This window comes from Rhinoderma darwinii, chromosome 9 (assembly GCF_050947455.1).
Source record: "Rhinoderma darwinii isolate aRhiDar2 chromosome 9, aRhiDar2.hap1, whole genome shotgun sequence".
Classification (NCBI taxonomy): Eukaryota; Metazoa; Chordata; class Amphibia; order Anura; family Rhinodermatidae; genus Rhinoderma; species Rhinoderma darwinii.
The window spans coordinates 94,917,429-94,945,193 of record NC_134695.1 but is presented as its reverse complement, the minus strand read 5'-3'; the positions used below and the strand labels follow the sequence as shown (position 1 = coordinate 94,945,193).

The following is a 27,765-nucleotide window of genomic DNA, read 5'->3' as shown; positions in this document are numbered from 1 at the left end:
CGGAACCTGCAACTTAAAAGTTAGTGTGACCAGGTTTATGCTGAGTAGGGCTGGGCAATTAATCGAAAAATAGTCGAAATTCAGCGCAATTAATCGACATCTTGCTAATTCTGGCAATTTCCTGGTTTAGAGTGTATCTGCATCTTCAGGAAGCAGATACAGTTGAATCCAATGATAGAGCAAGAGGCTGTAAGGTTAAGGCCCTGTTCACACAGAGTTTTTTTGATGTTTTTTAACGCAGAAACCGCGCCAAAAAATTCCTCAAAAACCGCCCGAAAATGCCTCCCATTGATATTAATGGGAGTTGGACGAGTTTTTTTTACCGCGAGTAAAAAAACCGCGTCGCGGTAAAAAGAAGCGTCATGACCCATCTTGAGGCGGTTTCCGCCTCCAAAACCCCATTTCAATCAGTCAGAAAGAGGAAAAAAAAAAAACCTTGACGAGTTTTTGTCAAACCACTGTGCAAAAACCTACTGGAGCAGTTTTTGCAGGAGGAATTTTCCTCCTGCAAAAAAACTGTGTGAACACAGCCTAAGGCTGTAAGAGGAGTAGGCTCTACCATTCACTGTGCCTCGCATCCAGCGATACAATGACGTCGCGCCTGTCTGTGCCGCAAACCAGAGGGATCTATTCCACTCGTCATTCAAACAGGGTTAGGTGAGCATGTAGATTTATTTTTATCAGGCACTATTGGGGGCATTATACTGTGTGAGGGCAGCTATAGGGGCATTATGCTGCGTGGAGGCAATTATAGGGGCTGATATGGGCCAATATACTTTGTCAGGGGGTATATTATATAAAGTAGTATACATCAGGCTCAGGGGTTAAATTAATTCAATGGCGTAGCATGCAAATAGGGGCGCGTAATGCAAAAGGGGTGTGGCCTTAATGGTTCAATAATCGTAAATCGAGGTTACATGTTCAATTAATCGTGACTTTAAATTAGGTCATAATTGCCCAGCCCAATATCTGAGGGCAACAAACTAGTGGCAGAGACCCGGATTCCAACGCTGTTTTGCTTACTTTTCAATGATCAAATATTCCCTTTAACCCCTTCCCGCTCCTTGACGTACTATTACGTCATGGCAGCTGTATCGTTCGCGCTCCATGCCGTAATAGTACGTCTCGGGAGTAACGGCCGTTTCGGCCGTCCTCCCGACACATACAGGAGCTGTGACGCTGCTGTCTTGTTCAGCAGCTGTCACAGCTCCTACAGCGGGGACCGATCGCTGTGTCCCCGCTGATTAACCCCTTAAAAGCCGCGTTCTATAGAGATCGCGGCTTTTTAGGGGTTAAGCTGCCATCGCCGGCCTGCTACGCGATAGCGGCCGGCGATGGTGACTATGGCAACCGGACACCAAACAATGGCGTCCGGCTATGCCATAGACGGAAGCCTAGTGGGTCCTGACAACGTCAGGACCCACTATGCTTGCTGTCAGTGAGTAGCTGACAGTTCTAATACACTGCACTACGCATGTAGTGCAGTGTATTAGAATAGCGATCAGAGCCTCCTGCCCTCAAGTCCCCTAGTGGGACAAAGTAATAAAGTAAAAAAAAAGTTAAAAAAAGTTGTGTAAAATTAAGAAAATAAAAGATTTAAAAGTATTAAAAGTAAAAATCCCCCCTTTTCCCTTATCAGTCCTTTATTATTAATAAAAATATATAAACAAACAAATAAACTATACATAATTGGTATCGCCGCGTCCGTAACGGCCTGAACTACAAAATTATTTCATTATTTATCCCGCACGGTGAACGCCATAAAATAAAATAATAATAAACCGAACCACAATCACAATTCTTTGGTCACTTCACCTCCCAAAAAATGGAATAAAAAGAGATCAAAAAGTCGCATGTACCTAAAAATGGTACTGATCGAAACTACAGTTCGTTACGCAAAAAATAAGTCCTCGCACGGCTTTATTGATTGAAAAATAAAAACGTTATGGCTCTTAGAATAAGGTAACACAAAAAGTGAATGATTGTTTACAAAACGTATTTTATTGTGCAAACGCCATAAGACATAAAAAAAAACTATAAACATCTGGTATCGCCGTAATCGTATCGCCACGCAGAATAAAGTGAATATTTTATTTATAGCGCACGGTGAACGCTGTAAAAAAAAACGAAAAAAAAAACAATCGTACAATTGCTGTTTTTTAGTCACCACGCCACCTAAAAATAGAATAAAAACTGATCAAAAAGCCGCATGCACCCCAAGAAAACTACAATGGATTCCTCAAGGGGTCTAGTTTCCAAATTGGGGTCACATTTGGGGGGTTTCCAATGTTTTGGCACCACAAGACCTCTTCAAACCGGACATGGTGCCTAATAAAAAAGAGGCTTCAAAATCCACTAGGTGCTCCTTTGCTTCGGAGGCCGGTGCTTCAGTTCATTACCGCACTAGGGCCACATGTGGGATATTTCTAAAAACTGCAGAATCTGGGCAATAAGTATTGAGTTGCGTTTCTCTGATAAATCCTTTTGTGTTATAAAAAAAATGGTATAAAGAGGATTTTCTGACAAAAAAAAAATGTAAATTTCACCTCTACTTTGCTCTAAATTTTTGTGAAACACCTAAAGGGTTCATAAACTTTCTAAATTCTGTTGTGAATACTTTGAGGGGTCTAGTTTCTAAAATGGGGTATTTGATAGGGGTTTCTAATATATGGGCCCCTCAAAGCAACTTCAGAACTGAACTGGAACCTAAAAAAATAAATAAATGAGGCAATACTTCGCTTCTTACATTATACTGATAATGAGCCGTGCCCACCCCGAGATGACCCCAGTTTTGACCGTTTGTATAAACGGAGACCCCTATTAGACCGTTCCAGTGCCCGGTTTTCCCAAGCATACACCCCCGAGAAGTGTATTTCTATTGATGAGTCCCGGGTACATTTTAAAGGGAGGGTTCAATTCCTCGAGTACCTGCCGGGTAAGAGGGCAAGGTATGGCGTGAAGATGTATAAGCTGCGAGAGTGCATCAGGGTATACCTACAGGTTTAGGATATATGAAGGAAAGGCCACCCCCAAACCAGACTGCATCCTGGGCTACAATAGGTACATGGGAGGGATGGACTTGTCAGATCAAGTCCTGAAGCCCTACAGCGCCATGCGGTGAGGTATAAGAAGCTGGCCGGGAACATCATATAGATGGCTTTGTACAACGCGTACGTGCTACGTCGATGTGCAGGCCAGACGCGAACTTTCCTGGAATTTCAAGAGGTGATTATCAAGAACCTAATCTTTAGGGACCAAGAAGGGGGGGCACCCAGTACTTCTGGAAGCGGGGCCACACGCATCGTACCAGGGCGGCAACACTTTCCAGGAGAAGTTCCCCAAACTGGCAAGAAGGGAAAAAGTCAAAAGAGGTGCAAAGTCTGCTATAAGAGGGGGATAAGGGAGGACACAATATATCAATGTGACACGTGTCCCGAATAACCAGAGCTCTGTATGAAAGTGTTTTAAAATTTATCATACATCCCTTGGTTTATAATTTACCCCAATTTTACTTACCCTGATGCACTCCGCACAGCTTATCCCCCCTCGTCTTTCCCCTCTGGGCCCTGCTGTGTGTCCAGGCAGCTGATAACAGCCACATGTAGGGTATTGCCATACCCGGGAGAACCCACATTACAGTTTATGGGGTGTAGGTCTCCGGTCAAAATGGTCACTACACCTCTAGATGAATGCCTTAAGGGTGTAGTTTTTAAAACGGGGTCACTTCTTGCGGGTTTCAACTGTACTGGTACCTCAGGGGCTTCTGCATACATGACTTCGCACTAGAAAATCCAGAGTAGGCCAAATGGTGGTCCTTTCCTTCTGAGCCCTCCCATGGGCCCAAACGGCAGTTTATCACAACAAATGGGGTATTGCGGCACTCAGAACAAATTGCGCAACAGAATGGGGTATTTTGTTTCTTGTGAAAATAAGAAATTTTCAGCCAAAACTACATATTATTTGACAAAAATAATTTTGTTTTCATTCCCAGCCCAATTCAAATAAGTTCTGTGAAGAAACTATGGGGTCTAAATGGTCACATTACCCATAAATGAATTCCTTGAGGGGTGTAGTTTCCAAAATGGGGTCACTTCTGGTGGGTTTCCATTGCTTTGATACCTCTGGGGCTCTGCAAATGCGACATGGCACACGAAAACCAAACCAGCAAAATCTGTACTCCAAAGAACACACAGCGCTCCTTCCCTTCTGAGGCCTCCCATGGGCCCAAACGGCAGTTTATTGCCACAAATGGGGTATTGATGCACTCAGGAGAAATTGGGCAACAAAATTGAGTATTTTGTTCCCTGTGAAAATAAGAAATTTTGGTAAAAAATTACATCTTATTGGAAAAAATGACATTTTTTTAATGTCACAGCCCAATTGAAATAGGTGCTGTGAAAAAACTGTGCGGTCAAAATGCTAACAACAACCATAAATGAATTCCTTGAGGGGTGTAGTTTCCAAAATGGGGTCACTTTTGGTGGGTTTCCATTGCTTTGATACCTCTGAGGCTCTGCAAATGCGACATGGCACCCGAAAACCAATCCAAGAAAATCTGGACTCCAACAAACATATAGCGCTCCTTTCCTTCTGAGCCCTCCCATGGGCCCAAACGGCAGTTTATCACCACAAATGGGGTATTGCCACACTAAGGACAAATTGGGCAACAAAATGGGGTATTTTGTTCCTTGTGAAAATAAGAAATTTTGATCACAAATGACATTTTATTGGAAAAAATGACATTTTTTTCATTTCAGAGCCCAATTCAAATACTTGCTGTGAAAAAACTGTGCGGTCAAAATGGTAACAACAACCCTAAATTAATTCCTTGAGGGGTGTAGTTTCCAAAATGGGGTCACTATTGGGGGATTCCTACTGTTTTGACACCTCAACACCTCTTCAAACCTGGCATGCTGCCTAAAATATATTCTAATAAAAGAGGCCTCAAAATGCACTAGGTGCTTCTTGGCTTCTAGGGCTTGTGTTTTAGTCCACGAGCGCAGTAGGGTCACATGTGGGACATTTCTAAAAACTGCAGAATCTGGACAATACATATTTAGTAGTGTTTCTCTGGTAAAACCTTCTGTGTTACAGAAAAAAAAATGAATATAATTGAAATTCAGCAAGAAAAATGAAATTTGCAAATTTCACCTCCACTTTGCTTTAATTCCTGTGAAATGCCTGAAGGGTTAAAAAACTTTCTAACTGCTGTTTTGAATACTTTGAGGGGTCTAGTTTTTAAAATGGGGTGTTTTATCAGGGTTTCTAATACATAGGCCCCACAAAGCCACTTCAGAACTCAAGAGGTACCTTAAAAAAAAGGCTTTTGAAATTTTCTTAAAAATATGAGAAATTGCTGTTTATGTTCTAAGCCTTGTAACGTCCAAGAAAAATAAAAGAATGTTCAAAAAACGATGCCAATCTAAAGTAGACATATGGGAAATGTGAACTAGTAACTATTTTGGGTGGTATAACCGTCTGTTTTACAAGCAGATGCATTTAAATTCTGAAAAATGCAATTTTTTCAAAATTTTCTCTACATTTTGCAATTTTTCACCAATAAACACTGAATATATCGACCAAATTTTACCACGAACATGAAGCCCAATGTGTCACGAGAAAACAATCTCAGAATCGCTTGGGTAGGTTTAAGCATTCCGACGTTATTACCACATAAAGTGAAATATGTCAGATTTGAAAAATGGGCTCTGAGCCTTAAGGCCAAAACTAGGCTGCGTCCTTAAGGGGTTAATAACGGCAGCTGAAACCCAATCTAAAAAAGGGATTTAAATAGAAACAACCAGACAAGGATTGTCTTTATTAACCTTATTTTGGGCCGTAAGTACAAAGTAATTTGTGGGTTTTTTTTTTCTTTTTCTTTTTTAAATCGCCACATTTATTTTTCCCTCAATGAAGCTATTTGAGGGCTTTTTTTTTTTTTTTTGCACAGGACAAGTTGAATAATTCAAATTACAATTTTGGCCTAAATATAATTTCTATACTTGGTAAACAGAACTTCACTAGATCATTTATCTTGTTTTCATCACAGGATGTAAATGGGAAACATTGTTGATTATTCTATAATCTATACAATGAATAGGAGTCGGTACGAATACTACGATGCAAAATAACTATTTTTTGTTTTTGTTTTTTAGCCTTGGTACTTTTGCACAATAAAAACATGTTATGGAAGAAGTAATTTCTTGTGTCGCCAAATTTCGAGAGTCAAGTTTATTTTTCTGCTAATGTGGTTGTATGAGGATTTGTTTTTTTGCGAGACGGCACTAGTTTCTTATTGGTACTATTTTGGGGTACATAGAATTTGACTAATCTTTATGAAAATATTTTTTTGGGGGGGGGGATGGGTGCGCGTGTCGGATGTGGGGCGAATTTTTTTTTTCTCATGCCATGCACCACGCGGTATAAACAATAGGTTAACTTTCTATAGGTTGTTATGATTGGGACGATACCAAATAAGTATTTTTATTTATGGGAGACTGTTAAAAACTTTATTAAACTTAAATTTACTAGTTATTGTCCTTTTTGGGGACTTGAAGCAGCCACGCATTATATGCTTATGACACACGAGGCAGTTTAGTGCCTTTTGCGCGCGCAAAACGCACACGCTCGTGTGAATCCGGCCTAAGGGTGTTTAATAGCCGGGATCAGAGTTTTTTTTTCTGATCCCAGCCATTACAGCAGGAGACCTGCTGTTACCCACCGCCGGGCTCCAGTTGTTAATCAGACAGGCACATGTTCTGTGCCAATGCCATCACCCTGACAAATGTACAGCATGGTACCCTAACTTAAGGAATTTTGTGTGTTAAGGAGTCAAAGCGGACCAGTCTTTTATATGTACAAGCCACATACCTCCCCTCATTCCCAGCGTCCTCCAGCATGGTAAATTTTATATTACACACCATGGTATATGATTCACCACTTCCAAAATATTTGGTTGCTGTCAGTATATGGGTATGTTCACAGAGAGTTTGGCAAGTTTTTTTTTTTTATGTGGAAACTGCTCCACAAAACTCAGCAAAAAAATGCCTCCAATTGATTTCAATGGGAGGCGGGAGCGGTTTTCTCCCGCGAGCGGTAAAACTGGCTCGTGGGAGAAAGAAGGGACATGCCCTATCATCGCGCGATTACGCCTCTGACCTCCCATTGACATCAATGGGGGCAGAGAAAGTATTTTGCAGCGTTTAATGCCCGCGGAGCTAATTGGCCGCAGGTGAAAAGCGCTGCTAAAATCGGCGTGCAGGGAGAGGAAAACCTGCCTCAAACTTCCAAACGGAATTTTGAGGCAGATTTTCCGCCTGCAAAAAACTCTGTCAACCCGGTATAGGCTATGTTCACACGGGGTATTTTGCCGAGTTTTTTGACGCGGAAACCGCGTCGCAAAACTCGGCAGAAACGGCCCGAGAACGCCTCCCAATGATTTCAATGGGAGGCGTCGGCGTCTTTTTCCCGCGAGCAGTAAAACTGCCTCGCGGGAAAAAGCGACATGCCCTATCTTCGGGCGCTTCCGCCTCTGACCTCCCATTGACTTCAATGGGAGGCAGGAGAAAGCGTATATCTCGCTGTTTTATGCCCGCGGCGCTCAATGGCCGCGGGCGAAAAACGGCGCGATAATTGCCACGAAAATCGGCGTGCAGGGAGAGGAATATCTGCCTCAAAGTTCCAAACGGAATTTTGAGGCAGATATTCCTCCCCCAAAATACTCAGTGTGAACATAGCCTTAGAGGACAGTGTTTACATTCAGAGGCTGTACAGTCATAATCCTGCTTTCAGTGAAGAAGTGGATACAATTGTATCAATTCTCATGTAAACAAAATACATCAGTAGCAGCTGCACAAACCTCTATGACAGTTTGAGTCAAACAGCCTGGACTCCAGACTGATACATTGTAGCAGACTATTGGCCAGACTGGAAAAAAATTGCATCCACTGCTCAACAAGGTATGATGGGTTTGCAGCCTTTGAATGTAAAAAAGTCCTCATATACGGACTGCTAATATCTTAACTCCTTAATGACCGGGCATGTTTGTACCTTAATGACCAAGCCAGATTTGTCAAATCTGGTATGTCTGACTTTATCAGAGAATAACTCTGTGAAAGTTTTGAATATCCAAGTAATTCTGACATTGTTTTTTCGTCACATGTTGTACTTTATTTTAGTGGTAAAAGTAGACTGATACAATTTGCGGAAATTAATAAAAAAATAGAAAAATGGTAGAAATTTTGTAAAAATTACCATTTTCCCCTATTTTTAACTGCAATACGTCACATATGTACATACATACTGTACAATTTTTTTAATTAAATATATATTTCTATCTCTTTACTCTATTTTGGCAGCACTTTTGAAAAAATAAAATAAATTTTCAGCAATTTAGAGGACTTACAAATTGAATAATCATTTTATACATTTTGAAGTACATTTTGTTTTCCGGCACCAAGCCAGGTTTTCAGAGGCTCATAGGTCTCAGAGTGATGGAAACCCCCACAAATGACCCCATTTAGAAAACTAGACCCCTTAAGGTATTTACCTAGGGGTATAGTAAGTATTTTGACCTAACAGTTTTTTGCTAAATTGAATACATAGCAGGTGAAAAAAAAAAAAAATTCACTTTTTTTCATAAAAGTATCAGTTTGAAGACCAATTTCTTTGTAAAGCGACCATGAAAATGAAGAAACACACCACAAAATCTATCACCCTGTTTCTCCTGTTTTCAAAAATACCCACATTGTGGCCCTAATGCGCTGCCTGGACACACGGCAGGGCCACAAAGGAAGGGAGCACCCAGAGGCTTTCAGGACTCCTATTTTGCTTGAAAATGTTTTAGGCCCCACTGTACATTTGGAGAGGCTTTGAGCTGCCAGAACGATAGAAACTCCCCATAAACGACCCCATTTCGAAAACTAGACCACATAACGTAATTATTTAGGTTTATAGTAATTATTTTGACCCCACAGTTCTTTGCTAAATTTAAAGCATATCAGTTGAAAAAAATAATAATTTCACTTTTTTCATAAAAGTATTTGTTTGAAGACCGATTTCTTTGTAAAGCGAACATGAAAATGAAGAAACACACCACAAAATCTATCACCCTCTTTCTCCTGTTTTCAAAAATACCCACATTGTGGCCCTAATGCGTTGTTTCCACACACGGCAGGGCCCCAAAGGAAGGGAGCACCCGGAGGCTTTCAGGACTCATATTTTGCTTGAAAATGTTTTAGGCCCCACTGTACATTTGGAGAAGCTTTGAGCTGCCAGAACGATAGAAACTCCCCATAAACGACCCCATTTCGAAAACTAGAACCCTTAAGGTATTTGAAGAGACAAGGGAAGGAGTAGGATCCAGCGCTGAGTAAATATTTAAAATGGATATTCTGTTCCAAGTTTATTGGCATGTGGTTAAAAGGAAGTCCAGTTGTGGATAGTCCTGGGTAGGTAAGAAGTATAGGTAATGTCCTCGGGGCCTACGCGTTTCGGACGACTGCCGCGTCCTTAAACTTGGCTGTAATGTTCATTACAGCCAAGTTTAAGGACGCGGCAGTCGTCAGGTGTGTCAGGTGAGCTGGAGGCTTCCTCCCCTGGTTCCATTGTGTTCCTTAAGGTATTTATCTAGGTGTATAGTTAGCATTTTGACCACACAGGTTTTTCGCTAAATATATTGGAATTAGTCTGTTTCAGAAAAAAAGTACATTTTAATTTTTACATAGAAATTTGTATTATTTACAAGGAATAACGAAGAAAATGCACCCCAACATTTGTAAAGCAATGTCTCCCGATTACGACAATACCCCATATGTGGTAATAAACTGCTGTTTGGACCCACAGCAGGGCTCAGAAGGGAAGGAGCGCCATTTGGATTTATGATTTTGCTGGAATAGTTATCGGTGCAATGTCGCATTTGCAATGCACTGGAGGGACCAAAACAGTGGAAACCACCAAAAGTGACCCCATTTTGGAAAAACCTTCAAGGAATTTTTCTAGGGGTATAGTGAGCATTTACACCCCACGGGTCTTTTGCAGAGTTTATTAGAATTAGGGCGCGAAAAATTAATATCAAAATTTTTTCCACTAAAATGTTGCATTTTCTCATTTTCACAAGGGATAAGAGAGTAAAAAAAAAACACCATTTTTTATAAAGCAATTTCTCCCGAGTACGGAAATACCCCACATGTTGACATACGTTTTTTCATTAGAAATGAATTAACCCTTTAAGGACTGATCCATTTTTTGCTTTCATATTTTAGATTTTCACTCCCCGCTTTCCAAGAGCCATAACTTTTTTATTTTTCCATCAATAGAGCGGTGGGAGGGCTTATTTCTTGCGGGAGGAGCTGCAGTTTTTATTGGTACCATTTTTTGGTACATAAAAAGTGATTCAAAAGTTGTATTACATTTTTTTTTTTTTAGAGCGAAGGTGACAAAAAAAACAAAACAGCGATTTTGGCGTTTTCAATTATTTTTTTTTTAAGGTGTGCACTGTGCAAATTAAATAATGGTATATTGTAATAGTTCGGACTTTTACGGACGTAGCGATACCAATTTTGTTAATTTTTTTACATTACTTTAGAAGAAAAATGCGAAAAGGTGTTTTGTTTTTTTAACTTTAAAAAAAAAATAAAAAATTCTCACTACTAATAACTATAATTCTTCTACACATTTTATTAATCAATCCCCTTAGGGGACTTAATCCAGCGATCATTGGATCGCTGGTACAATATACTGCAATACTAATGTATTGCAGTATATTGTTATTCTTACAGGCTTCTGTAACAGAGCGATCGCTGTACCTGTCCGTTAGTACCGAGGGGGCCTGCTGTAATACACAGCCGACACCCGCAGCGTATGGAGCGGGCTCAGCACATGAGCCGGTTCCATACATCAACCGCCGCACCATGACGGGCAATTAAGTCATAGTGCGCAAAGGGGTTAATGCGCAGCGGATGGTTCAAAGTGAAAATTGCAATTTTCCACCGATATGCCATTTTAGTGCATAATATGTTGTGCCCAGTTTGTACCACAGAAGAGAAATACCTCATAAAACGTTAAGCGGGTTCTCTCGGGTATGGCGACGCCATATGTGTGGGCACAAACTGCTGCTTGGGCACGCTGCAGGGCTCAGAATGGAGGGAACGCCATTTTGCTTTTGGAGCGCAAATTTTTTTTCTTGGTAGTAGTTTTGTTTGGGGTATTGCTGGTATTTCAGTTTATAATGTGGGGGTATGTGTAATCTGTGCGGAGAACATCAGGGCATAATAAGAGGGTATAATAATGCAGTAAATAAATAATATTTCATAGATGTGTGGCCGGTGACGCACTGATAAATGGCGCCCGATCTTATCCACTTTTGGACACTGCACATTTTGCATCGCCATATATTCTGAAAGCCAGAACAGGGCTGATTTGTTGCGGGACAATCTGTAGTTTTCATTGGTACCATTTTGGGGCACGTGTTTTTTTTTTTTTATCACTTTTTATTCAATTTTTTTGCAATCCTGAGCAAAAAACAGGAATTCTGACACCGTTTTTTATGTTTTCTTTTTGCGGCGCTCACCGTACGCTATAAATGACATTTTTACTTTATTCTGCGGGTCGGTACGATTACGGCGATACCAGATGTATATAGGTTTGGTCCTTTTTTTTAGCGTTTGCGCAATAAAATGACTTATTTATAAAAAAAAAAAATTCTGTGTCACCATATTCTGAGAGACATAATTTTTTTATTTTTTAGTCAAAAAAGCTGTGTAAGGGCTTGTTTTTTGCGGGACGGATAGAAGCTTTTATTGGTACTATTTTCGGGTACATGCGAGTTTTTGATCACTTTTTATTCTTTATTTAGGGAGCGGTGGTGACCAAAAAAATTGTGATTCTGTTGTCGTTTTTTATTGATTTTTTTTGGGGTGTTCATCGTGCGGGAAAAACAACATTATAGTTTTATAGTTGGGGTCGTTACGAACGCGGTGATACAAAATATGTGTACTTTTTTAACGTGTTCATTTTTTTTCTATAATAAAAGTCTTATTATAGGGAAAAAAGCATATTGTGTTTATAGAATTTATAACTTTTATTTTTACACTTTTTTTAAAACATTTTTATTACTTTTTTTACTTGTCCCACTACGGGACACTTAGTCTTGCAGCTTTGATCGCTGCTGGAGTACATTACACTACACACGTAGTGTAATGTACTCTAACTGTCATTGTGACGTGACTGTCACACTGACAGGAAGCAGAGGAGGAACAGCCGGAGGCTGTTCCTCCGAGGCTTCCGTACATGGCAACCCGGAGGTCATTATCTGACCTCCGATTGCCGTGACAAGCATCGGTAGCCCCCACGATCACTTCGTGGGGGCTGCCGATGTGCTTCAAACCACGTAAATGCGGCGACGGCAATCCGTCGCCGCACTTAAGGGGTTAACTGCCGAAAGCAGCGGCGATGGTCCGCCGTCCGGCGAGACTGATGTCTCAGCTGTCTAGGACAGCTGTCAGCGCGCGCCTGTCACTTTGTGTTTACAGAGTGACAGTTTGAAATGCGGACGAAAATGCACGTCCTGGTGCGGGAATTAGCAGCCGACCAGGACGTGCATTTTCGTCCTTGGTCGTGAAAGGGTTAAAGTGTCACTCCACTTTCAGTGAACAGCCATTAGGCTATGTTCACACAGGGCGGATATGCTGCGTAAAAGCACAGCACAGGGAATTCTGGCCATAAAAACTCCACTAAATTGTGGTGAAGTTTGTCGGCCGGAACGTCCGCTGCGGAAAACCTGTACGAAAAAAACCAAACAAATATAGAGATTCCTACCATGGCGACGCGTGCCTCCAACGTCCTGCAGCCCTGGGATTATGTTTTATCCCATGTGACTGCTGCAGCCTGTGATTGGCTGCAGCAGTAACATGATATGAAATGTCATCCCAGGAGGCCGGCCTGGACGGAGAAAACACAGAAATCTGGGTACGATTTCACAACATCTGCTATTTGTTGCGGCTTTTATCTACCCATTGAACCCACAAATATAAATGGACATACTGCGGATTAAAACACCGCCCCACAGGTCAATTTGAGCGTTTTTCCCACAACTTGTGGATGAGATTTGTTCTAACCTCATCCACTCTGCTGCTACTGTATTATGCTGCGGATTTTCCGCAACTAAATCAGTTGCAGAAATCCGCAGTATTTACGCTACGTGTGAACGTACCCTTGTAGAGCTGGAGTGTGCACTGTAATCGTTTTACTGATTTGGCTTCTAGCAGCAGGGGCATCCCCCCCCTTCCCATTTGCCCCTGAATGCTGCAGTCCGCTGTGATCGCAGCATTCACGGGAATAACGGCGGAGATGAGAGGTTTCTCTGATCTCCGCCAGCGGGGCTGCGGCTGTGTAATACAGCCATTGCCCCGCTCCTGACAGAAGGGCGCGCGGGGTCAGCATGAGGAGATGCGGCCGGCGCTGAACTAATGAGCGGTGGTTCAGGCACGGAGAACAGAACATGGGGGTGTTTTGCACAGCGCCCGCCATGTTCTGTCTTCAGTGCCGCCGCTCATTAGTGCAGCGCCGACCGCATCGCATCATAGTGACTCCGCGCACTTGTTATCAGGACTCAGGAGCACGGCAATGACTATGACACAGCCGCAGCCCCGCTCTCATACATTCATGTGCTACAATACTGAGCTGTGCGGCCACACCGCTAAGTATCGAAATACATGAAATAACAGTATCGAACAGTTTGGGGATGCAGAGTATCGAAACCGTATCGAAATTTCGATACATCGTGCACCCTAATGGGGACGAACAATTGTAACAACTATTCCTTTCCATACTCCCACTTATTGATCCGTTTGAAGCCATATGGTCGATCGTGCTTTTTAAAGGTGGTTCAACACAGGCGAATATCTGCCCTTCCAAAACCACCTTAAAAGGGCTTTTCCAGCCTCTGACAACTGATGACCTACCCACCATATAGGTCATCAGTACATGATCTGTGGGGGCCCGACACCCGGGCCCCGCACAGATCAGCTGGTCCGGTGCCTCCATGCACCGGATGTACAAGCCAGAAGCAGTTAGCTCTGGCGACGCAATAGCGGCCGTGCTGCAGAACTACAGCTCTGCTCCTATTCAAGTGAATAGGAGCAGACCCGCAGCATGGCCGATATGCTATGTACGAAGCCAACTGCTTCTGGGCTCCGTACAAAGCATTATGTGCCACAACATCAAGTGCCCGCAGGCCACCGAAGCAGCTTACCGGTGCGGGTTCTGGGTGTCAGACCCGCACCGATGACCGATTACCTATTCGGTGGATAGGTCATCAGTTGTCAGAAGGTGGACAACCCCTTTAAGATATCGTTTGGTGAGCAGCAAAAGATCATTAGTCACAAAACAATAGTAAGAACCCTGAGCTTTGATCCACTGACTCTGCAGAGTTACCCCCACAACGAAATGATAGCAATAATGCTTCTCGATGCTGAGAAAAGGGTTAATAGTTACTACCTCCATAGAGGATAATAATGTAAGCCTTCCTTCCAGTCAAGAGACCAAAGCAGCATCTAATCCTAACTAAATCCAGGCAGATGAAAGGGTGAACACAAGATCAGACGATTTCCACTGACCTAGAACACATTGTAGGGAAAGTGATAACTAATAGAAAAAAAACAACAAATATATAGAATTGCGATAAAGCGAATTACTAAGATTGCCTGCATTTTACTCCAATTTATTGTCCGTGTTTACATCTGCACTATTACACTTTACATCTCGGCTAACAGGGCTGCAAGCTTTGTTATTTTCAGGATCCAAGGCTTAAGCTTTAGAAGTGACATAAAGGGCATCTGTCAAAGAAAAAGCCCTTGTTATCAGGGCCTTTATAACATACTCTTCTGCACCCCCCCCCTCCCACCCCCGAATAAACACACACAAGAGACGATTCTGAGGTTGCCTGCATCCATTAAACGACCCTCCATTATTTTTCGTACGCTGCATGCAAGTCTCTGTTTACACTGCCTTCAGTTCGTACAATTGACTTAGAATAGTGTCCATCAGGATTCCTACAAGAATTGCTAACAACTTGACGTCAAAAATACCTGAAGCCTGAAGGAAAGCGCCTAAATTTTGCTGAGCCCCTCAGCCAATCAGATGTGCCTAATGGGCTAATGTAGCAGTAATTCTCATGGACGTCTTAACGGTTGACAAATGCCTTTTAAGAGATATAAACGGTTTAACAGCAAAATCCAATGAAGTATAAATAGGAGAAAACCAGCGCTGTGTAAATGTGCTCCCTCCGGCTGGTAATTGGGGATGGAGGTCATGTTGTTGCAGTAGAAATATAAAACGCAGCAGGCAAAAACTTTATGCTTTTGATCTAGATCTAGCAGGACAATGGTTAGAAATCAACCACGACTAAAAGTGAACGTCCAGCGTAAATATCAACACAGTCCACGACAATGCGATTGCAGGGAACTCCATAATAAGAAATGTAAATAAATATGAAATGGCCAGCATGGAAATCTGACATCGATGTTAAGACATCAGCAATTTGGCTTCTCCAGATATAAATATTACTTGCACTTTTTACAGGACAGATTTGAAAAATGATCACAACCCTATAATTTCATTATAAAAATGACAGCGAATCCCTCGGCTGCAGAATACAAGGAAGCTTTCGTCTCATGAGCAGCAGAGGCCGATCTGTGAGTCACCATCTCCGGGGCCTTTAACAGCAGCAAAGACCAAATGCAGGTTTTTAGCAGACACGAGAGGGATTCTTGAGATTTGCGACAATTATTCCACTGTCCAGCAACATTCTGCCATCTTTACAAATAGGCGTTAAGCCACGTTACAGCCCACCAACCCCAAAATCTATCCATTGTAGGAAGCAGATTATTATTCCACCTGCAGACAGAAGTAACTGGTAGTAACTATGTAACTGGTAACACCTTATTCATTGGATTCTTTATTTTTTGTAAATCTGAAGACAAAACTAAAATATATTGGGATCTGCTTATACAGTGTGGGCCAAATTCCTATGCCATTAATACAGTCATTGTTTTCTCAGAGATGGACGATATATGGCCAAAAGATTGCAGAATTTCAGGCACAACTCCTAGGCCCTGAAAATGGCCTGTTTACAGTGAGCTCAGCTGGCACCATGGGACCTGGGCATCACTGTGCCAGCAGGAAGCTTTTATTCCATCCAATCCATTAAGTGAGAAAATAACTTAAATCGATTGACTTATGTGCGTGTGTATGCTAGGGATGCACGATGCATCGAAACTTCGACACGGTTTCAATACCGTGCAACCTCAAACGGTTCGATACCGTTATTTCATGTATTTCGATACTAAGCTGTGCGGCCGCATAGCTTAGTATAGTAATACATGAATGTATAAGAGCAGAGCTGAGGCTGTGTAATCCAGCCATTGCCACGCTCCTGAGAAGTGCGCGCCTGGTCAGCATCATACTGTGTGAAGGCAGTGTCAGAGGTATATTCTATACAATAGTATACAGCAGGCTCAGGCGATAAATATGAATTCAATGGCGTAGCATGCAAATAGGGGCGTGGCCTAGATAATCGTAATCGAGGTTACATGTTCAATTAATCGTGATTTTGATCTAGGTCATAATCGCCCAGCCCTAGCCTCAACATAACAAAATGTGAAACAATTTAAAGGGTCTGAAGACTTTCCCGAATGCATTGTATGCAGCAAAGTGGACTGATTTTCTCCTTCTCTTCTGCAGAAGCAGCACCTACTAGGAAAGTGCACAAACCGCAGATTAGGTACGTCCTGTGCAGAGGAGATCTCCCCATAATACAGGAGAAGCTGGATGGTGCTCAGCTCGTGAATAATATAACCAGGTGCCAATTATGTGGAGAGAGAGGGGGGGGGGGGGGGGTTGTATATAATGCATTTAGAGTGAAAGATCTATTAATATGTAGCAAAAGTCAGTGTTTACCCCTTCCTGTCATTTGTCGTATGGATACGACATGGAAAGCTAGTGCTTCCCGCATTTTTCCGTATCCATGCGACAAATGGATGGCACTGGCTCAGAAGCGGAGTCGGTGCCATCGTCGCCGGATGTCAGCAGTGTATTACAGTGGACATCCGGCTGTAATGGCGGGGACCGGAATTAGCTCCAATGCCTGCCATTAACCCCTGAGATGCAGCGATTGAAAGCAATCGCTGCAAATTAGAGGTTGCTAGCAGATCTGCCATGCGATAGCAGGGCTGCCGACTGCTTCTATGGCAACAGGAGGCCTAACAATGGCCTCCTCCTCTGCCATTAGGGAAGCCGATTAGGCCCGCCAGGAGGCGAAGCCTAATCGGCTTGCTGTCAGTGAATGACTGAGATCTAATACATTGCAATACCTAGGTAGTGCAATGTATTTTAAAAAAAAATAAATAAATCAGACAGTCGGACCTTCAAGTCCCCTAGTGGGGGAAAAAAAAAAGTGTAACAAAAAGTTTTAAAACATAAGTTTCAAGTAATAAAATAAAGTACAATCGCCCTTGTCAATTATAAAGTCCTTTATTATTGAAAAAAAATAAAATAAACCATACATATTTGGTATCGCTGCGACCGTAATGGCCTGAACTATAAAATTATTAGGTTCTTTATTTCACACAGTGAACGGCATAAAAAAAAAAAAACGTAAAAAAACTATACCAGAATTTCTGGTTTCTGGTCACTTTGCCCTAGAAATATTGGAATAAAAAGTGATCAGTCGCATGTATCCAAAAATAGTACCTATAAAAAATATAGCTCGTCTCGCAAAAAACAAGCCCGTTCTGTCTCTGCTTCCCCATGGAACTGCTGTTCTATAGTGAACCAAATTATACAGTACAGTATCGAAAATGCCCAAAGTGTTGAAAAAGAATATAGATTTTATTTTGTGTCAAAATCGACCCAAGCCCTAGCCCAAACATATCTGCTGGAAGCGAGGGTGCCCGTATTATACCAGGACAATACTTCCCAGCAAAATTTCCAAAATGTCAAAGGTGCGGAGTGTGGACCAAAAGGGTGATAAGAAACGACACCATTTATCAGTGCGACACTGGGCGGTGCATAAAGGATTGCTTCACAGCGTACCACACATCTATGGATTATTTTATGGTTTGTTTTTACCCCAATATTATACCACCTGACTCTGCCCCTGATATACCCTGCCCAGCTTACATGTACATTATAAACTGAAATACCAGTAAAACGAAAAAAATAAAAATAAAAAATACTATCAAGCAAACTCCACGCTCCAAAAGCCAAATGGCGATCCCTTCCCTCTGAACCCTACAGCGTGCCCAAACAGCTGTTTACTTCCATATATATGGCATCGCCAAACCCGGGAGAACCCCTGCAACAATTATTGGGTTGTGTCTACAGTGGCATAAGCTGGGCACAACATATTTGCCAGTGAATTTTTACTTTGCACCATCCGCAGAACAATAATTTATGGAAAAGACTTGTGGGGTGAAAATGCTCACTACACCCCTTAATACCTAGAGGGGTGCGGTTTCCAAAAATGGGGTCACTTCAGGGGTTTATTATTTCACATCAGCGCCTCTGCAATTGTGAACCAATACTTTGGACACACGGCAGGATTTACAAACAGCCATTTATGACCACATGCGGAATATTGTTTGAGGCTCCATGCACACGACAGTGCCCGTAATTACGACCCGTAATTATGGGCACGGCCGGCCGTGGGCAGCCAGCCGTTTTTACGGGCCGTATAAAGTATAGGAGCATGGTCCGTAAAAGAAAATAGGACATGTCCTATTTTTTTACGGCCGGTTTCTAGGGCACAGACACCATCCCGTAGACATACGGGAAAGTGTCCGCCGGCCATAGAAATGAATGGGGCCTTACTCGGGAGAAATTGCTTTAAACATTTTGCAGTGCTTTTTCTCATTTAGTCCTTAGAAAAAAATTTAGATTTTATTTTCACCACCTACTTCCAATAATTTCTGCAATTAACCTGTGGGGTCAAAACGCTCACTATACCTCTAGATAATTTCCTTGAGAGGTGTTTTGGCACCACAAGAGACCTTCACACCTGACCTGGTGCCTAAAATATATTCTAGTAAAAACAAGGCCCCAAATCGGAGGCCGGTGCTTTAGTACATTAGCACACTAGGGCCAAATTGGGTGATATTTTCTAAAACTGCAGAACCTGGGGGATAAATCGATGCTTTTCTCTGGTAAAACTTTGTGTTACAAAAACAAATTTATTAAAAACGAATTTATTTAAAAAAAATTCTTGTAAATATCATCTCTAATTTGCTTTGAATTCCTGTGAAACCTCTAAAGGGTTAAGAAACTTCTAAATGCGGTTTTGAATACTTAAAGCATTGAGGTTTTTAAAACGGGGTGACTTTTTGGAGGTTTCTAATATAGAAGGCCCTTAAAGCCACTTCACAACTGAACTGGTCCCTGTAAAAATAGCCATTTGAAATTTTCTTGAAAATTTGAGAAATCGCTGCTAAATTTCTAAGCCTTGTAACGTCCTAGAAAAATAAAAAGGCTGTTCAAAAAAGATGCCAATCTAAAGTAGACATATGGCAGATGGCAATTGGCAACAATTTTGTGTGGTAAAACTATCTGTCTTATAAGCAGATATATTTAAATTTAGAAAAATGTAAAGTTTTGCCATTTTTCGCTAAATTTTGGCGTTTTCCACAATTAAATACGGAGTGTGTCGAGCAAATTTTGCCAGTAACATAAAGTCCAATGTGTCACGAGAAAAAAAATCTCAATCGCTTGGATAGGTAAAAGCATTCCGAAGTTATTACCACAAAGTGAGACGTGTCAGATTTGAAAAACGAGGCTCTGTCAGGAAGGTCAAAAGTGGCTAAAGAGGGAAGGGGTTAAGAGGGGGGCTTTAAGCGTTCTTTGCACAGGTGACCACCCATATCTAATGTGTTGGATGTCAGTAAGATCAGCAGAACATTAAAAGTTTCACTGCATGTCATTGTTTACACAAGCGTTCGTGGAGAACCTACTTGAACAGCATACGTACACAGACTTGGTGTCCAGCACCCAGCCTACGTACATCTAACGTAAACTAGCCTCGTAGCGGTCCTCGACATCTGGCCACAGGGACCACGCAGCATATTACAGATAGAGAACACTACACGTGCTCGGCTAGCTAGTCAATATGAGCAGTGGAAAAAAAAGGTCTGTCTGCAATAACAAAAACACAACTGAAACCATATGCACAGAGCACTCCTACCAGTTCATCTGCTACAGGGATGTTAAAAACCAAACAACAAGAAATTGCTCAGATGGGAGAGTGGAAAATCATCAGTCAGACTCTATTCACACTGGCGTCATGGCTTCCGTCCTTATAGGAACCATAACTGAAATGACAGACCCATTTTGTTGCGGATGCCATGTATGTAATTTGGAAGGCTTATGTGTTTTTTGTTTTTTTTTTAGCTATACTGCCCATCAAAAATCAGTACAACTTGATAGAAGTGTGAACAAAGTCAAACCGTTGACTTCAGGATGTCATCAAATCCGACTCCCCAAGTCTCTGCTGCACCTTCATCAAATCATGTAAAACTGGGAAATTCACAAGGAAGGGACATCCAGCTAACTGATAAGTAAAGAGGAGCACAGGCAATATTTTCATAACCTAGTACCGTATTTTTCGGAATATAAGACGCACCCAGGTTTTAAACAACAGAAAATAGGGGGAAAAAAATTTCTACAAAGTAAAAATTATTTGTTAAAAAAAGTTCTGTTTCACCTCATTCGGAGAGCCATAAAAAAATTTTTTCTTCAATTGAGCGGTGTGAGGGCTTGTTTTTTACGGGACAACCTGTAGTTTTTATTGGCGACATTTTTTTTATCACTTTTTATTTCATTTTTTGTAGCGCTAAGGGGACCAAAAAAACAACGATTCTGGTGTTTTTTTTACACCGTTTACATTGAGAAATAAATAATAATATATTGTAATAGATCAGACTTTTACAGATGCAGCGATACCAATTTTCTTTACATTGTGCTTGGGGAAAATTGGGAAGTTTGTTTTGTTATTTTTTTTACAATCCTGAAAAAGTTTTTATTTTTTACAATTTATTAGTTCCCCTAGGGGACTTGAACCAGAGATAGTTAGATCGCTGGTACAGTTCACTGCAATACATGGATAAGTTACGGAAACAGCGTAACTCTCTGAGCTACGCGGTTTCCCTAACTCATATAGTAGTGAATAGCAGTTACAGAAGCAGCGTAGCATGGGAGCTACGCGGCTTCAGTAACTCGACATGTAATTAAGATGGCAGGGAGAGCACAATAAGCTAGAATGGGGTTCAGGGGAGAACCGCTCTAGTGATAGGTGCGGGTTCCCAGAGGGGGGGGGGACCCGCATCTATTTGACATTTATGACATATCCTGTGGATACGTCAAATGTCCTTAATGGAAAAACCCCCTATAAATGTTGCGATCGCTATGGACAGCGGCATTTAACTAGTTAAACGGCCAGGTACAACGTGATCGCTGCTCCTGCCCGTTAGAGCAGCGTGTCAGCCCGCTTTAAACACAAACCACCCCCTCCCCGCTCCATGAAGTGCCGGCACGTCATGGGTTGGGAAGGGGTTAATTAAGGAAGCGGTCAGGGGGGCCGGCGCAGCCGTGTACCTTGACTGGCAACAATAAGGCACAGTGACTTTTTAGCAAGAGTTATTCTTGCTAAAAACTGCGTCTTATAGTCCGAAAAACACGGTGCAACATTGCAGGAGCCATTCTTCCGGTGTGTTTAGACACGTAGAATGAATACGCAGCATTGTGCTGCACCTCCAAATCACTACATGACACCTACAAGGGCATAAACAAAATAAGATGCTGGAAATACAATACCGAAAAGTGAACAAAATAAGAGACCGCTACTATAAGTAATTTGTTCCATGAGGTCCATATATAATGTCAGAAACATAATATAGTAACGCTAGGGCAGATGTGCCGTACCTTTTTCCCAGTTTGTTTCTCCACCATGTCGTAGCTGAGAGAGAATTCTTCTGGCTGTGGTGTTTTAGAACACCCACCCTTGGGCATCGTTTTGCCTTGCTTATTTGGCCTTCATTTATGCACCTATCGCTTCGTCATCAACAGTCTGAAATAGAAAAATGAATAGGTTAGTGGGTCATCACTTCTAGAACTTAAAGGATTTTCAATATTTTTTTCTGTGGCATGGGGTGATCTACGTCCAGCATGTCATCGCTGCGGGAAAACAAAGATTGGCGAGTACCACCAGAGCATCGGCAATGACTGGCATGTGAATATAGTTTTTTATTATTTTTTTTAACATATCCTGCAGTCACATTAATTTCCTAAAGTCTCGCACAACCCCTTCATGTAATTTTGGATTAAGAGAAACAGACCTTGCCGTTTAGGCTTGGTTTACATCTGCGTCATGCCTTTAGTTCTAGCGGATCTGTCAAAGGACCACAAGAACGGAAGTTAACGTTTTTGAAAAAACGGCCGTGTAAAAAAACGGCCGCGAAAAAGAAGTGCATGTCACTTCTTGGGACGTTTTTTGGAGCAGTTTTTCATGGACTATAGAAAATAGCTTAAAAAACGGCCGCAAAAAAGGCAGCGAAAATCGCGAGTGGCTTAAAAAAACATCTGAAAATCAGGAGCTGTTTTCCCTTGAAAACAGCTTCGTATTTTCAGACGTTTTTGCTAAGCGTGTGAACATAGCCTTAGGCTCCGATGACTGAAACCTGACGGAAAGGACCTTTCTGTTTTTTTGTTAACATTGAAGTCAATGGATGACTGATAGAAACTGATCTGACAGGAGAGAACTGAAAGGAGAGTCCGTTTTTTTTGACGGATCCGGTAAACTGATACATCAAAAAGAATAAAAACAGGTTTACCTTCTATTGCATTCAGTCTGGCATCCGTCAGTGAGGCTTCCTTCACATCTGCGCCGGGACTCCATTCATGGGTTCCGTTGGACCTTTCCGTCAGGGGAACCCATGAACGGAATCCATAGGTTTCCGTTGGCATGACCATTGATTTCAATTGTGGCTGATCTGGAGCAAATGGCTTCCATTTGTCCCCGTCGTGTAAGGGGTCCGTGATTTTGATGGAATCAATACCGTAGTCTACTGCGTTATTCATTCCATCACAGCAACGGAACCCTTACACACCGGTGACCAACGGAAACCATTTGCATCGTATCAGTCACCATTGTAATCAATGGTGATGCAAAATGAAACCTATGTGGTTTCCCCTGACGGAAAGGTCCGACAGAACCCATTAACAGAGTGCCGACGCAGACGTGAACGAAGCCTAAGGCTAGATTCACACGAGGTGCCCTGTGCAGGTTCCGTTCTCACGGATCCCCATAGACTAGTCTATGGTGGGATCCTTGAGAATTAAATCTGTGAAAATGGAACAAAATAGGACATGTTCTATTTTTCAACAGACCCTTCAGACAGTCCATTGAAACAGCGGTAGTGTGAACGGCTCCATTGAATTACAGGTCTGTGTGACGGCCGTCACATGGACGTATTCAACGCTCGTGTAAATCAGGCCTTAGTCTTATTTTTATTTCAACAGATCCGCTAAAACGGGTGCCACAACGCAGATGGGAACGAAGCCTTACCTTCGTACCAATTCTACCGTAATGGTTTTTGTCGATGTTTCGCAAAGTAACATCAATAACTGCAAACCAAGAAACGAACCAATCGCACTAGCCTTATTCATGTATTTTTTATTTTATTTCATGCAATCAAACACTGAAAATAATTTATTACAAACTTAAAAAATCTAATGTCTCCCTGAAACACTAATTTTGGCCAAGTATGGCACAGGGACAGTCAGGAACGTGAGCGAGCCATGAAGCCTGGCAAGTGTACAGTATTTCATGTAACACATGGATTATTCAGATTGTTTTATCACTGGAAATGAAACTATAGAACTAAGAAACATCAAGAGGAACGCTTACGCCCTGTTCACACAGAGTTTTTAAAGCAGAATTTTCTGCCTGCAAAAAAAAAATCTCTGTTTTTGAGGCAGATTTTGATCTGCCTACACGCCGTTTGCGCCCACGGAATGCCAAGGGCAAAAACGCCATGGAATACGCTCTCTCTGCCTCCCATTGAGGTCAATGGGAGGTCAGAGGCGTAGACACCCGAAGATAGAGCATGTCACTTTTTACCGCAAGCGTTTTTTTTTTGTTTTTTTTTACTGCGAGCGGTAAAAAACGCATCCGCCTCCCATTGAAAATCAATGGTAGGCATTTTCGGCTGTTTTATGGCACGGTTTCCGCGTCAAAAAACATATAAAAAACAAAACAAAAACGGAACAGGGCCTTAACCCCTTAAGGACACGGCCAATTTTAGCCTTGAGGACAGAGCAATTTTTTTTACATTTCCCTCTTTGCATCCCGACGCTCATAACGCTTTTATTTTTTGTACGACATAGTTGTATGAGACTTTGTTTTTTGCGGGACGAGTTGTACTTTATGTGGGTACCATTTTTTGGTACAAATACATTATCGTTTAATTTCTATAAATTTTTAATTAGATTAAAATGCAGAAAAAAAGCAGTTGCGCAGCAGTTTTAATTTTTTTTTTTTTACACCATACACCGATCATCATAAATAATGGTATACATTTGTTGTACACGTTGTTACGGTCGTGGCGATACCAAATATGTCCATATTATTTCATGTTTTGGGACTTATATTTTAAAAAGTTGATTTATTATAAAAAATGTGTATTTCTGTGTATTTTATTTACTTTTTATTTATTTATTTACCATTATTTTTTTTTTACATTCATTTAACTTTTTTTGTTAATCCCATAAAGGGATTTATCATTTAGATTTTTATTTTGTAACTGCAATGTACTGGCATAGATCTATATGCCAGTACATTAGCCTGTTACTGATCGTACACAGGCAGTTGTTAGGGCATACCTCAGTATGCCCTAACAACAGGAAATATGTTCAGACAGCCCTGGGGTCCTTCACTGGACCCTGGGCTGTCTGGCCATACGAGTTGTGGGCTTTGATCGCGTCACAGTTATTTTCTGTGACGCGATCAATGTGCAGTCCCCTCTCTTTGAACGCCGCGATCAGCTGTCATCGCGGCGTTCAAAGGGTTAACAGCGGAGAGAAGATGTTTCTCTCCTCTCCGCTGTCAGAGCGGGGCCGTGGCTGTGTATTACAGCCGTTGCCCCGCTCTCGATCGCACACACAGAGACGGCACAGACGGCTGTCACACAGGACGAGTATGCTCGTCCTAATGCGCGAAGTGCTCGCCGCTCAGGACGAGCATACTCGTCCTGTGTCGGCAACCAGTTAAAGGGTATTTATTTTCAAACGTTACACTATCTACGGGGGCAATTGCTTTAGCTCTAAAATATAAAAAGGTATTTTGTCACAAAAACATTCTGTGAATATAGGCTTTCTATACAGCGACAAATCTTTATATATACACAAATGTTCAGAAAAGTTTTCGGTAATAGTGATTGAGAATTCATGGATTGATCAGACTCCTGGGGCTATGTTCACACGGAGTATTTTGGGGGAGGAATATCTGCCTCAAAATTCCGTTTGGAACTTTGAGGCAGATATTCCTTTCCCTGCACGCCGATTTTCGTGGCAATTATCGCGCCGTTTTTCGCCCGCGGCCATTGAGCGCCGCGGGCATAAAACAGCGAGAAATACGCTTTCTCCTGCCTCCCATTGAAGTCAATGGGAGGTCAGAGGCGGAAGCGCCCGAAGATAGGGCATGTCGCTTCTTTTTCCCGCGAGGCAGTTTTACTGCTCGCGGGAAAAAGACGCCGACGCCTCCCATTGAAATCAATGGGAGGCGTTCTCGGGCCGTTTCTGCCGAGTTTTGCGACGCGGTTTCCGCGTCAAAAAACTCGGCAAAATACCCCGTGTGAACATAGCCTTAAAGTGTAAAGTATTTTGTCCTTCTAAGTTCTCCGGTCTCATCCACAGGAGTATTGAAACGCCGCCAGATTTTCTTCCTTTACCCAGAATATGGGAGTAAATGCAGAAAAAAAAAAAGGAGCAGGGTTTCATTTAATAGTGTACTTACAGGCAAAACACGGTACAGTGATAGATCATGCTGTGTATGTCCACAAATACAGCCACAAGAAAAGCTGTATCAACCAACATTTAGGAGCAGGGGTCGCAAGGGATGGTGGGGGTCCCAGCGATTACACATATAACTTTTGCTTTGGATTGGATATACACCCCCTCCCCCTTTTGTATGTTTTTTCAATAAATAAATTCAGGAGGTAGAAATTATTGCACTCCTATATATGGGATTTACGCGATTCTCTTGTTGGTTGGGCTCCAAGACAAATTCTAGAACCTTCCCGTTGGATCCCAGACAACCAATATTTGGGGAACCCTAGATGGTTTCTACCTTTATACTATATAGGACTTTATCGATGGGGTCCCTGTTGTGATGACTGGATGACCAGCGTCTTAAACTGACTCCCTGCTTCCTGAGACCAGTGGTCCTATATTTCCATCTATATTCCAGATACGAGACGTCATCTTCACTCTTGTTTTTAGAACTTCCTTTCAGGTTTTTTTTTTTTTTAAAGGACACCCATCAACTGGTTTGCGATGGGTTAATTTGAGTAATTTACCATGAAATACATTTAACGAATTGACAAGATTGCTGAAGATTTAAGATACAATTTGTACCAGATAAACTCATTTGCTGGAATGGTTGTATTATAAATATAATCGACTATAATCTATTTTGGGCCAGCTCCCTAGGGATCTATAAAAAAAAGGCGATTGCGGATCAAAATACGGATGCATTCATTTCTATGGCACACTGACGCCTTCCCGTAAATTTACTGGAAGGTGTCCGGGCCATAGAAATTACCCACACAGACCGTGCTCCTATACTTTATAATGGGAGAACAGGCCGCAAATGCAGTTGACTGTCCGCGGCCGGCCATGCCTGTAATCAAGGACCGTGATTACGGGCACGGTCGTGTGGATGGGGCCTAAGAGGGCAATTGCCTGGAAATGGTATTTATAGAGATAATATTTTTCTGTTCCTAATTGCGATAAAGATATCCTGCAATATTTTTCCTTTTTTTTTTCTCTCCTTTTTTAATCAGACTCTCTAAAAAGTGTAAAGTATTTTGTGCTCTGGTCTCATTCACATGAGTAATGAAACACAGAAGCGTGGACATGTAATACAGATTGATCTCTCCTTATTTAGGTCTTAGGCCCCATGCACACGAACGTGCTTTTGCGGCCGCAATTCCCCCGAAAATCCACGGGTGAATTGCGGCCCCATTCATTTATATGGGGCCATGCACACGACCGTAGTTTTTATGGTCTTGTGCATGGCCCGGGAGCCCGCACCGCAGAAAGAACGGACATGTCTTATTACAGCCGTCTTCTGCGGTCAAGGCTCATTGAAAATAATGGCTGCGGCCATGTGCATTGCCCGCGATTTGCGGGCGTCTTGCGGCTGACAGTCCGCTGCCGGCCGACCCGAAAATCATGGGCGTGCACATGGCTACGGTCGTGTGCATGAGGCCTTAATTGTTTTTAGTCTTGTGTGGTCTCAATGCACTCAGGTTTTTCGTGTTCCAGCCACGTTTTGTTCCTTTAGGCCTTGTTCACAGGGCGCTCAAAAAGCACGACGTGTAAACGCGTCAAAAACGCTAGTGTTTTTGCAAAGCACTTTTTAAAGTAAGGATGTTTTTGATGCGGTTTTGGGCACGTAATTAGGACTCCCATTGACTATGGGAATCAGGCGCGTTTTAGGTG

The 27,765-nt window shown here is 42.1% G+C and overlaps 2 protein-coding genes across 8 annotated transcripts in view; one reads left to right on the top strand and one right to left on the bottom strand.

Moving 5' to 3' along the window:
• The window catches only part of RPL13 (ribosomal protein L13), a 257,531-nt gene that overhangs the window by 43,683 nt on the left and 186,083 nt on the right, over positions 1-27,765 (top strand). The window lies entirely within an intron of this gene.
• The window catches only part of ANKRD11 (ankyrin repeat domain containing 11), a 215,510-nt gene that overhangs the window by 47,920 nt on the left and 139,825 nt on the right, over positions 1-27,765 (bottom strand). For all 7 annotated transcript variants that reach the window (XM_075838584.1, XM_075838582.1, XM_075838585.1 and 4 more), the window contains one exon: positions 21,967-22,111. In XM_075838584.1, the coding sequence (XP_075694699.1) occupies positions 21,967-22,053 (87 nt within the window). In that variant the 5' untranslated portion in view covers positions 22,054-22,111. The remainder of the gene's footprint in view (positions 1-21,966; positions 22,112-27,765) is intronic.